Raw genomic sequence first — 14769 nt, 5'->3', positions numbered from 1 at the left:
TAACGATCGAGTTTGTCTATTTAATGATATTACACATCAGCCTGCCAGTAGAGAGACGATATTCACGTTCACAGAACCATGCAAGAAACGCAGCGTGTCTTTCTCCTCTCCGCCACGGCAGCGGAGATGATCAGCTGACAGGTGCCACACTATTGACGGCGGAATTTTAGTGCATAATAATAGGCAAAAAAGAATGCTAGAATAAAACACCTCTTAGATTTGATAAGATGTTTGCCCCGACCCCAGTTGGTGGATGAGGGTTAAAGCCATTTAATTGTGCCCATGAGCCTATAAATTAGTGCAAGAATATTTAACAATTATAAGGCATTAAGGTTACGGTAAAGGTCGTAAAGTTGTAATGGTATTGGCACAAGCAGTCTAGGGGCTGCTTGTGCCAGTGGGATTTTTGCTTCTAGTGCGGAAGAGATTAAGTGCGATGTAATGCCAAAAACACATGCAATTTTACACAAGTTTTTAGGATGACATATAATGAGTTAGGTTATATATGTAATGGAGAGAATTGTAAATAAATTCTCACCTTGGGAAAATCAAGAGGTTTGCCAGCCATTTGCTACTGGTGACTCAGAAAATTGGGGAGATGATCTGATTGCTTAATATTTTACACTAGTTGGCTACTTATTTTACTCAATAAAAAGGTTAAGCAGTATAAAAGAAAAGGATTATAATTTTCAAGAAACTTTTAAAATAAACTTGTAAATGTCTAATTTCTCAATCATAAGTGTCACATAAAGGATTTAATCGCCCCAAATGTAATGTTTTTCAGTGACAGAGAGAAGGGTAGAACACGGGGGCGCCCTTAGCTCAGTTGGTAGGGCGTCCCCCCCATGGGCCTCGGCCAGCAGCGGACCCGGGTTCGATTCCGGCCCGCGGTCGTCCTCTGCATGTCACTAAAAAAAAAAAAGATACAGTGATATACGTAACACTACATAGGCTTGAAGAAGAGTGAGTATGTGTGTGTGTGTGTGTACTTGTACAGACATTGTTGTAACATCGTTCTAGATTCCAACCATCGGAGCGAGGACATTTTGTGAAGTGAGGACATTTTGGCTGGTCCTCACTTCTTTAAAGGGCTGTTTGAGGGTTAAGACCTGGGGCCTCATTTATAAAGCTTGCTGCGCACAAGAACCTTGCGTACACAGGCAGATACGTGCTGTTAAATGTGCGGTGGCAAAACGGAGAAGTGTGCGTATTTCCACGGCAACTTTCAACCATGCGTAGAGCCCCAACGCGACTCAGGGAATCAGCGACACTCAATGGCAACACCACAAAAAAAAACTCAGTCATCAGAAAGACACACAATAGAAGTTTAAACTATAATATGACGTTGGAAATGTGTGGATCACAAGGAAGGGAAAAAATACTCAGGAATAGACTATAGGCTAATGCATTATTTATTTTCTATCAACACATTTTATATACAGTAGGCCTACATATAGTCCAACAGGTAGGCTAATATGTGAAATTTCATACAGTACAAAGTTGGGCGAAACTGATTTACAAAGACTAAACTTAAATGATTGATCGGTGTATGTATTATGCTTTGTGGTCATGGATCAAAATAAAATATTTACAACAATACAATTTAAGTGTCCTTTGTGACAGTAATTTGCATTAAACTGTGATATTATGGATGAGTATTCCACAATACCCTCTACTTTGTACAATTTGAAATTGTTAACCCTTTTCCACATCAATGTGTGATCAGGACTGGGATTGTGTACAAAAAGATCCTTGGCAACAAATATGATCCATACTTTACTTTATTTATACTTTTAAACTTCATTATACATGGTTACTTTTTATAACTTCAAAATTGATAGGAATCACCACAAAGAATTGCAGGACACATTTTATATACTTCATTTATCATTTTCATCATCACATTTAATGACACACTATGCAACAGTTTTAATGAAAAAAGGAATGTAAGAGTCACAAAAATAATCCCTCTCAATTTTCACATCTGCCCCACTAGAATGTGTGGTGTTGTGTTTATCTGCACAGTCTACCACATCTGGCTGTATTTAACATAGTAGCATGTGTTGGATTGTTTAAAAAAATGACTTAGCTCCACCCCAGCTCCTCCCTGCTACTGTTCTATTTCTATTCACTAGCTTTTAAATGTTTTATTTCTATTCATTCGCTTTTCTAATGTGTTTTATGTATTTTAATCTTGCCCCTAAAAAGCACTTTGAGTGGCCTTGTGTCTGAATTGTGCTATATAAATAAACTTGCCTTGCCTTTACTTAATTTTTTTAAGAAAAATGTTGCATTGTCAATATTTAAGTATAATAAAAGATCAAAGCCCTGAGGATACAACCGGTTAACATGATACTGATAACATTAATGCTGCCCTCTAATGTTATAAAGAAAACTGCCACAACTGTAGAGGAGGCCTCTAAGAGTGGAATATAAAACAGGAGGAATTTACAGGATGTATTTCCAAATATTCTGTTATCATTAACTCATCACACTTTTTTAAGTGAATCACAATATAGATTATAACCACTTTTAATAATAAATGCCCATTCCCAAATCAATGTAAAGGTATTAAGCAACTGCTGACTGATTAATATGTTGTTGCGTTATATGTATTTATCCCTGTTTACTTGTGTGCGCTGATCTTGGTTCTCTTTAGGTCAGAGTTGTGGCAGTCAGCAAACTGACTAGCAGGATCACCATGGAGGTCAACTGGCCTGAAGCACTGTTCCCTTCCATGCTTACTTCTCTTCGTCCTCTAGCTTTGCCCGATGCCGTCAAGACTAGTGGTCCGACTGAGATGTCTGTAGTGTCGTGGTACGTTACTTCCCTCCGACGTCGCGTGTGGGAATCAGGGGAGCATGGCTGCAGGAAAACAACATTAGAAGCTTCTGCTAATGCACCTGTTGTTGTTAATCTACCATATCTCAATGCAAATACAAAGACACAGTAGTACTTACAGTGGTGCAGTTTGTATGTTTCGAAAGACACAGGTGCACCTTGCAGTGCAGGTAGATGGATGAAAAGTCGATGAAGGTGAACATCTTGAAGGAGAATCGGGCTGCAAGGGGGTCGCCATTATGAAGAATCTCCACTGAATCATCTGCTGGATTAGGACAGCTGGAAGACAAGGTTACAATGTTATTAGACTGTAAACTACAGTTACAGGGTTAGTAGTTAGTAAGACAAGATTGGTGGGGAAGGTAAAGAGAGACCCATTTTTCAAACTTAGATAATCAAGAACAAGACATTATTATGTGAAGACGAGGTGAAATTTCAAAAGCTCCTTTACCTGTGACTAATGAGATCCCAGCGGACAGGGAAGCTGGCGATGTCGACTGGTGTGGCCCAACAAGAGTCCACAACGATGGAGATCTGGTGTTCATCAACTCCTTCAAGCCGTACCTCCATAAACAACCTCTCTGAGATTACGATTTCTATGTTTCTCTCACTGGTCAGGGGGACTTTGAATTCTGGATCCTGGTAGGGAACTATCGTCACACGATAGCTTCCGTTAGCAGATGGAAGATTCCTATTCACCATACTACAAAAAAATAAATTAAAACAGTGACTACACTTTGAGAAGGAACAATTGACTGGCAGATTTTTGGTCATTTCTAAGATTAAGAGTTTCTCATTAATGAAGGCTTTACAATTGAAACTAGAGCAAACAATTTAATACAACATTTTTTATTCAACAATAAAATGGAATGGATGGTATGGTAACCTTTCTATAGGGCGTATGCCCACATCCATAGACACGGACTGGGTCAGAGGGTATGCACAGAGGAAATCCAGTCGTATGTTCCTCCTGCGGCTGATTGGACCTTTATTGGGATCAACGTGACCCTGGATGGAGTTCTCATAGATGAAATGGGTTCCATTGCTCTTAAAATGTAAATGACAAAATGGAATAAGTTGATTATGTTTGTAAAATTTCTTAAGAACGTTTAAATCTGAAATCCTATTCAGTTAAGAGTTGATAAACATTAAGGAATGTACCTTGAGACCTGTCCCACACAGCTGGTCCTCATTGTTAAAGTGGAACAGCAGTTGTCCGTCCTGGAGTTGTCCCTTGCAGGACTCATCTTGGAGGTGGAGGGCGCTTGACTGAAAGCCGTCTTCAAACAGCTGGCAACGCGACACAGTTATATAGGCTGAACTACCAGCACAAGTCACGGTCGACTCTATGAAAGTGAAATAAAAGTAAAAGGCTATTTAGTTTTTGCAAAATTATCTCGCAAATAAAGGTGCACTTATCAATGACTAGTGTTTTGGAAAGTGTTGCTCTTAGTGACAAACACACAGAGAGTAGATTTGGGAAGTGGAAAGTTGCTTGATATTATATTAGACCATCAGCTTAAATTACTTCAAAATTCTACTTTGGAGAAATCATGTCTTGACCATAACATTACTACAATACCCATGAGCCTTAATGCTTATGATTAATATTTTTACCGGAATGCACCTGCCAGTAATCTAAAAAACAAAGCAGGGTTTTAGGAGAAGCTGCACTCACCGTAGGTCTCATCGTCTGGCCGTTGGTGGTTCTCATCACATAAGCAGTCGTAAACACCGTCCTTCTCGCCACACCACTCATGCTCTCTACAGTCCAGCTCTTTACAGGGGTCTGACTCAGCTATGGAAATAGAGGAGAAAGAACAAGACAGACAAAACAATAAACAGAAAATATCTTTTAACCACAAAATAGACAGTTGGTAAGCTTAGGGGCGCTGTACTATGGCTGAACCTGCACGGAAACCCCTCTGGAGTGTGGTGTCTTCAGACAGGATATGAAAAAATACGAATTTCAATGACAATTGACTAATAAAGTAACTTAACTTAACATAATTAACCTCAAGATGTATTTCCGTAGTCATTGTCTGTACCATTAGCCCAATGCAAACATACCACATTGAGAAGCGGAGCGCCACTCAGGGATGCTCAACCCCGAAACCAAGCAGGTTATTTCATAGGCTGAGACAACAGAACACAGCGTGCCACTGGCTGAAGTGAGGCGACAGAGATCGGAGACACAGGAGGTGAAAAATGGCTGGGGGTCAGACTGCTGGTGACAGGCTGCGAATGGGCCGCTGCTGTTGGTGATGATGCTACAGAGCTGAGAGTATTTCTCCATGAAGGGACAGTTGTTAGGTTCATTATCCATGGATTCACATCTAGAAAAAGATATTACACATTTAACATTTTGTCTGACTTTATTTGCTTTGCCACATCAATGTTTTGAAATGCTGCCATGGACATTATCATGGAAAACTGCCATTGTATTGGACTGTTGTCTCAAAGTCGCACATAATGTGGCTTTAATCATTTGTGGTCAAAATGTGGAATAACATTTTATTTCTGAGTTGAGTATAAAAGGTTTTCAATTGGAAATGGGCATGATTGTGTGTGGAAAACTACACACGCATCTTTACATCAGCTCACCCTGGTTGGCTTGTGGGTGCCTTCCAACTGTATCCAAATTCATTGTCATTTTGTGCTAATGTTCCATTGGGGAAGACTTTGTCATCTGTAGGGTCACTGTTTAAGTTTCCACACATCCCTCTGATTCTATTTTGATGAGTGTTGGCCACTTGGACCAGCAAAGTACTCCGGCCGTCAAAATGGACTATCAGGTCATTGGTTTTAACCACTGCAAAGCTTCCCTGCCTTTCTAATTGTGCAAAGTGCCCTGCAGTGGTGGGAAGAGACACTTCACTTTCATTCACCTGGAGATATAAGAGATTAGATGGACAAAGGTGGGAAGTAACTTGTTATCAATGCTGACACCAGACAGATGTAGAAAGGTATATAAAATAACCAAATTAAGAGTTCACCTTTACTATATTGTTGGGTCCAATCCTGATGTGTACATCCTCTTGTTGAGTTGAGAGGTATATGTCCACTACGGACACAAATGATGCAAGGTTGTTGCCACGGTGTTTATTGGTGGCTACTACCTGAAACCTGGTTTCACTGGTGCCCACACTCTCAGTAATGATGTGAGAGCATGTGCCCTGGATTTGAACCTGTGCACCATCAAAGGTTAAATAGTGTTGGTCCCCCCACACAGTGCAAGTAGACATTGGATCAAAACAGCCCCGCTGGCCGCCTTTGACGGTGCACTCATGTGTAGGAATGCAAGATGTAGCAGAACAGTTCAGGGAGTTGGGAGCTTGGCATTCACATCTCTGGGAACAACCCTCTGTCAAGAAGGACTCACCAGCCTGTTACATGTGAGTAAAAGAGACACATGGAAATATGTATTACTTTGGATTTGTCTTTTTCTTCTGCCAAGTGGTCATTTTCTTTAACTTGCAGTTTATTTAAATGTTTCATGACATTCAATAATCTAAATAAATTGAGTTGCTCTGTGGGTACCCATGTTGGTGATTGGATAGCTGCTTTACTATGAGAGGCTTCTTCAGTGTGTGTTCATGGTGGTCAGGAATATGTTATATACAGATATATAAAATGCTGTAAATAAAGTGTATGTAGATGTAAATGTTTGTGACTTACATTATAGTAGAAGCCATCATGAAGGCAGCCACAGCTTTCCACAGGGACACACGATGTACCACTCTTGAGGAAGCCATCATTACAGAAACATCCCTCAGAGCAAACCTGCTCACAGATGGCATCAATGCTGCTGGCACAGGTGTGGCCACAGTCGGTACCACACAGCTCATAATGGCTGTTGGCTGGGCAGTCAGCTCCTTAGTAGGTGACAAAACAAAGTATAGATGTTAGAGACTTTTTTTTTCAGAGGCCATTGTCTGCTTTTTCCAAACCCTTCTGTCTTTGAACTTGAGCTTCTTTTCTATTTGTGTAGTGGGTAAAATACACAACATCTGGTTAACTTACTGCAGGTATTGTTCTTTCTCCAAGGGTAGATTCGAACATTAGCAGACTGACAGGCACTGACGTATGCCTGAATGGCCGCGCAAAGAATATCTTGGCCGTCATTTCCCGACGTACAAACATCAAATACACAGTCATTGAAATATGGTGCCGGGTCCACTTGGTCATGGCAAAAGCTGAAGGGTCCATCGACTGCTCGAATCACCTCACACTGAGCTCCAGCAGGCGTCTCATCGGGGCATTGTGGACAGGAAGATCCACACCCATCATCACAACCGAGGTTACCTGCCAATTTCCAGGATGTCCCAAACTCTTGCACAGTGGTGACCTTTAATCCAGATGGGGTGTGGAAGTCATCCGTTGAATTTCCATTGAAGTTTCCACAAAGTCCACAAGTTTGTCCACTATAAATGATAGTAATTAGATCACCATCAGATAAGATCAAACATTTAAATCAATCATTTATTTGTATAGCACCTTTCATATATTTTGGTGCACTTCACACCTTTTTAAGATTGGTTGTCTTTATTTATTTGTATTAAATTCATTGTATGGCATCAGCCTAGTTGTCTGACATGCTCACTTATATTTGTTACCAGTCCGCTCAGGAACGTGAGAGCAGCTAAGAGCAGCTATATTGGAATCCAATTCTCTTATCTGTTATTTGGTATTGATGTGTGTATATATAAAACACAATTTGGTATCATTTCATGTTGATAATGTTTATGTCTTATGTAAGTAGATCTCACATTTATTTTGGGTAAACATTTTGACTGTCTCATAATTAGTGTATCAGTCATCTGTGAATTACTTTCAATTGTTCTATCATTCTGGTTAGCACTCAGAAGAGTGAAGCAGAAGAGCTGTGTGTTGAGGTTGTTGGTAAGATCAAGGCAATTAAAATTGAGATGTGGTGAGTGGAAGAGACCTGTAATTTGAAGGCACAGAGATAGACACTGTACTCCGTCCATCGAATGTGACACTCAGGCCAAAATCAGCAATGACAAATGTGCGAGACCCACTTGCAAAGATCAACACAGGGCTTTCATTCAAGACGACTGGTACATTGTGATTTATTCCATTAACCTATATCATTGGAAAAAATTAGAAAGAACAAAACATTTTTTTAGTAATATGGCCAATTCTTGAGTGCCATGACAATATTGAGATGCTCAACAGATCCGATTAAGTTACATCTGTGTTGCATAATTATTTTTTGTAAATAAATAGTTTACAATCTGGGTTAAACAAAATCATATATCTTCTAAAGATGAACAATAATGGTTCAGACATGGTTCAACTCACCTCTATCATACCACTTCTGTCGCTTGACATACGCACTTGATGGCCCCCTATATTCACAAAAACGTCAAACCCACTCAAAGGCTCATTCTTAACTTCCACTGAAAATCCACTGTGTTCATCAGTTGCATTACAAACGTTGGCCAGAACATAATGACATGTTCCCTGGAAGTCATAGGCCTTACGATCAAAGGTCAGGTAGTGATGGCCACCAGAGACAGAGCACGTGCCATGAGGGTTGGGATGGCAACCAAACTCACCGCCAACCACACGGCAGGACTCCTGGCTTTCACAGGAGTCTGGATTACAGTGGACAGCCCCAGTTTTACCATTACAGCTACACAAGTTTTGACACTCCTTATCATCCCAGAACTTTTCACCAGCTTGCCGATAGCGTCCCTGGTGGTAGCATCCGCAGGCTGTTGGTGGCACGCACTGGTTTCCATTGAGGACAAAACCATCGTCACACTGGCAACCCTCCGTGCAAACAGTGTTACAGGCCAAAGGGAAAGAGAGGCTAGGGCATGTGGAAGGACAAGAGCTTCCACATTGTTCAAAATGGCTGTTTGGAGGGCAGGCTCGCTCTAGAGAAAAGCAAAGCAATTGATTCATCGTGGTCATTATACTTGATTTAAATCAAAGCCATATTCACCAAGTGTGGAAGTCGTCATAAAGGTGACCGTTATAATCACCGAACAGTCAATCTTATGAGCTGTACATTGTAGGTGTAATTATACTCACTAAGCGAGTAAGTAAGAAAGTAGGTCTGGAGCATGAGCTCGATCTTTAGACCATCTCACGCATCGCATTAACAAAAGCACAACAAAACACACACCTACTTAACTGCTACTTCACCCTTATGCCCACTGGACGCAGGTACAGGTCCCTGTTGTGAAGGAGGGCTTGCTATGGCAAAAGAAATAGCAGCCCTCAAAAAAGGCCAAGATAAAGTCACTCCAGTCCCAATGTGTCTATATATTCTGTCTGCAGGTTATTCAGTTGTGTTTATCCATCTGTCATTATGTGTCGGAGTGTTGTCCACAACTGTACTGTGATGTGAAAAAGAATTAGGAAAATAAAGTCTAAAGTCAAAAGAAAAGGAAAAAAGGGGGGAAACTGCTTACCGCATTCAGTTGCATTCCTCCAATCTCCTAGGGCAACATTGTTCAGTTGACAGACTACTGCAAAATCTTGTAGGACCTCACATAGTGCTCTTGCTGGATCTCCGGAGCCTTTCAGGACCACCGAACATGCATTCACAACCTTCTCTGAGTTCACAATGGCCAAACACGGTGCAAAAGGCCCATCTGTTAAGCCAATAATGCCACAGTCATCACTAGCATTGTAATTAGATGTAGAGTTAGGGTGTGCACTTTCCACACAGTGCGCAGTAAGGGAGCCATCTCGCCAACTGTCTCCAAATTCCCGAGAGCTGTTGACCAGCATGCCGTTGGGTGTGCGGAAGTCGTCATGAGGGTGACCATTATTATCACCGCACAGTCCACCTAATGAGCCATTGTAGATACCAGGTGCAGTTATACGCACCAAGTGAGGCCATACTATCTGCACTGTTACACCAAAGTAGGTCTGTAGCATGATACTGTGAATGTTGCTGTGGTAGATTCGGATTTGGTTGAATGCTGAGCTGAATGGTAGTGTAATATGCTGACCATCAACCTGAAAGTCCAATAGTCATTGTCAGATTTTTGGGAGAAAATATTTTCTATTATGTGCTGTGCAAAATTGCAACAAGCATAACAGAAATAGTTCTTATTTCAATAAACATTTTTTATGGTTTCAACACAAATTTTGTTAAATCATTTTACATAATATCAAATGTATTTCACTTTCTTACCTTAACATTAATGCTACCTGTCATTTCAATGGCGATATGTGTTCCCTCTGTCTCAAACTTTAGCACCTGAGCAAACCCCTTCTGGCCTACGGGCACTTTTTCTGATGTCGCCATGAAGCTGGGGTGACCTGACGATCCAATTGTTTTTACAAGGGTCAATCGACATGCCCCAGGATATTGGTATTTATATCCATCAAATGTCTGATAGAGCCCTGGGGACCTAATCAGGCATGATGCATAGCTGTTGGATCTGCATCCTCTTTCTCCTTCCACCACCATGCAAGACTCTAGTGGATCACAACGCTGGGATTCACACAGCATTTGGCCATTACCACAGCTACAGCGTCTCCCACAGTCCTCATCTATTATTACAGTTTCTCCAGAGCGGTAGTAACGACCCTCAAAACTGCAGCCACACTCAGCTAGAGGGACACAGACCCCAGCACTGAGGATGTAGCCTGAATTGCAGATGCAGCTCTCCTGGGCAGGGAGAAGGCAGTTGTGGGTAGAATTGGGGTTGGCACAGGTAGCTGGACATCCTGTGCCTTGTAATTCATAGTGGCTGTTGAATGGACATGGGATTTCTAGACCAAGGAAAACAACATTTATCTTTACATCATGGACAATTTATTAAAATTATTATTTGAAATAAATGATTGGTTGACTGGAAGAAATACCACAGAAGTCTTGTGTCCTCCAGCTTTTCAATTGCAATCCATTCAGTTGACACTGACTTGCATACACATTCAGGGCTTGGCACAAAATGGGCTGGTACCCTCCTCCTACACACAGATCATATACGCAGCTTCCCACAAAGACCTTTGGGTCTAGTTCTTTATGGCAGTCAGCGAAAGGTCCAGTGTTGCTCTTGAGGATACCACAATGGTCTGTGTTGCTGTATAAAACCGTCTGATTCTCAGTGCAGGCAGCACAGTCCAGACCTCTACATTGTGCGTCACAACCCGTCTCGTTGTTCCCTGATGCTTGCCAACTGTTGGCAAAAACCACTTCCGAGCTCACCACCATGCCTTGACGGGTTCGAAAGTCATCTTCAGGGTCATTGTTGAAGTCTCCACAAAGGCCACATGTTGCGTTCTGGTAAGTGTAAGGCACACGGATTCTGACAAGATGATTAAAGTCGTAAGATACCTCCAAGCCAAAGTCAGTACTGATGATCACAGAAACCCCTGACTCATAAATGTGAACAGCGCCATTGCTAAGGAAAATTGGAGTGGCTGCAAAGAGTCCATTAACCTGTAAGCACACCAACAAGCAGATATATTAAGACTAGCAAATACATAGTTCATCTTCTATATGAGGAAGTACTGAGTTTTGGCCCAGTCAAAGTAACCAACCTTAGCTTTAGCTTGATGTCCTATGACAAGCTCAATGGTTTGATTGTAGACATACACCTTAACCAATCGAGTCCAGGAAACTTTAGTGCTACTCCAGTGCTCGTTCTTACCCTCTACTCTAAAGTAAGGCAACTCATGTCTACATTGCTCAGAGAGAATGTAAGTGCATGTTCCCTGGAAATCAAACAATTTTCCATCGTAGGTAGAGTAGTGTGGATCACCACTTATCCTGCATGTGGCTCTTTGCACGCTCTGGCAGGAAAACTGAAAGTTACTAGGCTGACAGATTTGAGAATAGGGGCAGGGTTGGTCATGACACTTTAGACCTTCTGAGGTGCAGTCGCACTTCTGTGCACAGGTTCTATCACTCCAGAATGATGTACCAGGTAGAATTAGATCTCCTTTAAAAAAAGAAGAAAAAAGAAGAGATGTTCCTTGAAAGGCATTGACTTTGATGTGCAAACACTATCACCATTTAAATAGTATACTTTCTTTCAAGTTTTCTGGGGAAATGTATGCCTTGACACAGGAAACAATGAGGGGAGAGAAAAGAAGATGGCCACCAAGACACCAAGAATGGTCCCGATCCATCAAGAACCAGGGACATCACATGATCATGGTCAGAATTGTATCCTTGTAGGACACCAAGATGCAAATCGACGCACTAAGGACTACGTTAGCATACCAATATAAATACCAAATTTAGAAAATAAGATGTCAGAAAATGTAAAAACTTTGACTTGCAATGTAGATTGTCTTTATCTGACACATTTGCAGCATAAACAACCGTGCTAAATTATTCAATAACAAGCACATTTCTAATGTCAGACTTTCCAGGTGTTCTGGACACATTAATGTAAATGAGTATGTGTGGTGTCCACTGTCTTGTTCTGGTCTTACCATTGAAAGAGCAGCCTTTCCCCATCTTGAAAGCCCAGCGACCAGTTTCATTAACATTGCTGGTCAAGTGGAAACTTGGGGAGTCAGTAGGTGTACTACGGGCGAATGATCCAGGGAGGATGAAATGGTGAGTGGAGTTGACTGTGTCATATCCAGCCTAGATATACATTACACATACATAAAAATTAATAATACATTTTCCATTACTGCATTCAGATTTAAGTGAGGAATGTCAACTTTAAAATTTTTGCTAGAACTTTGCATATCATGTTAAGGGCTCTAACCTGAACATCATAAGGTATTGATTCGATCATCCCATAGTTCAACAGCAGGAACGAGTACTCGTCTCCAGAGATCAACACAGCTTGGAAAGTTGCACGCTGGAAAAAGAATAATGATCACCACAATAATTTGTAACATTTGTCACAAAATACCCTTCAAGGACATTGTTTTTTTGTTCTGAATTTCACCTATACATCATATAAATGTGTATATGAGTGTTATTTTTTTGGGGTGTGATGAAAGATAAAGTTCACTTACTTTAGTTGTATAGGAATAGAAGGGAACGTCATCCCATGTTGCAACCAAGACCCAGCTGGCATTAAAGTTCAACCCTGGGAAATACTCATTTATGTCTTCAGTAGCTTGTTGGAGAACACTTCCATTGGTGTATTGGTCGGAGTACACTGCACCACCGAACAGGCTGTTTAAATCTGTCCAGAATGGAGCAATTATGCCAAAGGAACCATATAATGGAAACCTTAAAGGATCATATTCGTCATATTCCATTTCAAAGGTCAAGTGTCCATTGACGTTAATCTGAAAACATATTAATTTTTTTTTTTACTAACAAGGAATTAGTAGGCATCAACTTCAGTTATTAAAAATCACATGTTATAAATATAGACATTTTGATTGCCATACTATTTTATAACCATATTATATATGTATAAAATACAGTTAAACTAACGTAGTACTTTTATAACAAACGAAACAGTGGGTGAAGTCATGATTCCCCCACAAAACAAAGCAGATTTTTTCTAAACCTTCAAAAAAATGTGGATTTTGTTGTTTCCAAAAATTATAAAATGTATTACATACGTAAATGTAACGGTATATTTCTCCGAAGTAAATGAAAGGCCGTTTTAGTTCAATTGCAGGAGAACTTCCGTCATCTCTCGGCCCAAAAGCTATGTTTTTAGCCGTTGGGTACAGGGGTCCTAGAAAGAACAAAAAATTTCAAACAAAAGTAAAAAAAAAAATGTATTATATTATTTTATATATAGTATATATATATATATATATATATATATATATATATATATATATATATAAAATAATAGAATGATCATCCAGCATCCAGTTGTGACTATTCATGTTTGATCCTATGTACAAAAATATGTTTTTGTAATTACATGTTTCTGCGATACATGAATGTAATATCTCCCACATATCCACACTCCTAGCACTGTGCACACAAAACACTGTTAAGGTAAGTATATTGTGTAATATAATAACATAACTCATAACCAAAACTTCAGGTTGTGGCTGTCGGTTTATAGTTAGTAGTGAGTTAATTTGATCATGTAATTAGAGAATGGGAGTTTCCATGTACCGTACATGTTTTTCAAACCTCTTAAAAAGGGACAAATGAAATTAGATAGGACTTGGTATTAGGTACAAACCTAGTGTTCAAAACTGCTATTTAACAAGTAGTGAAAACTTTTGAAAAAACAAACACAATGTACAAGACTTTATGTCATAGCTGACGGTTTCTCTATACTTAGTTATTGTCTACATCTAGATGTGAAATTCCTTTGTACTATACATATATTTCAAAACCTGTCAAATAAACAAATAGATTGAAATTATAACTTTGGAATTTATGAGCTGCAGATAACATATTGTGTCCAAAACTACTCATTCCTACTATCTAACAAGTTACAACAGTGATATTACTAGTAACCCAGAGGTCATAGGTAAAATCCTGAAGTAGTAACTGTTACCAACAACTGATGACATTGTTGATTGTCCAGCCAAATTAACAAATGAAAGCTAAGAGGTTATCCAAACTTAGTCCTACCTGTAGTCGTCTGAGGAGCCACAGTGCCTGAAAAACAAACACACAAATATAATTGGATGATAATCTGAGACTGCAAACATCAATATGTATTTTCATGAATTTACATACATGCATCAACCAAAATAAAAGTTCATCAATACTTACTTATCATCACCAAAAACAGAACAGGCAACATGATTAGATGTGCCATTCTTCCAAAGCCCAAATAAGAACCTGTTGACCACATATAATAACTTAAATTCGATTTAAATAAAAATAAATAAACAATCCAACAAAAACTTGAAAACACTATGAGATATTATACCCCATTAAGGATGCACCTGTACAATTATTGAAAAGAAGACTGCAAGTGTCACCTAAGTAATTATCACCTGTGTCTTGAGTATAATAATAATAAAACTGAAATATTGACA

At 39.8% G+C, this 14769-nt stretch overlaps 1 protein-coding gene across 1 annotated transcript; it reads right to left on the bottom strand.

Moving 5' to 3' along the window:
- Positions 1 to 1469: 1469 nt before the first annotated feature.
- Positions 1470 to 14531, bottom strand: LOC307253952 (alpha-tectorin-like; the record flags this gene model as incomplete). Its single annotated transcript, XM_080032175.1, has 22 exons — positions 1470 to 2865; positions 2961 to 3120; positions 3293 to 3544; positions 3728 to 3888; positions 4003 to 4187; positions 4520 to 4639; positions 4912 to 5177; positions 5446 to 5729; positions 5838 to 6227; positions 6520 to 6716; positions 6865 to 7265; positions 7790 to 7947; positions 8167 to 8747; positions 9288 to 9840; positions 10019 to 10602; positions 10696 to 11272; positions 11374 to 11774; positions 12274 to 12430; positions 12558 to 12653; positions 12814 to 12986; positions 14357 to 14383; positions 14501 to 14531. 22 exons carry the CDS (start codon positions 14529 to 14531, stop codon positions 2656 to 2658), a joined length of 5964 nt encoding a protein of 1987 aa, XP_079888301.1. The 3' UTR covers positions 1470 to 2655.
- Positions 14532 to 14769: the final 238 nt, after the last annotated feature.

Source organism: Ammodytes marinus, assembly GCF_949987685.1.
Source record: "Ammodytes marinus genome assembly, chromosome: 8".
NCBI classification, from domain to species: Eukaryota; Metazoa; Chordata; class Actinopteri; order Uranoscopiformes; family Ammodytidae; genus Ammodytes; species Ammodytes marinus.
This window is presented reverse-complemented; position numbering and strand designations above follow the sequence as displayed.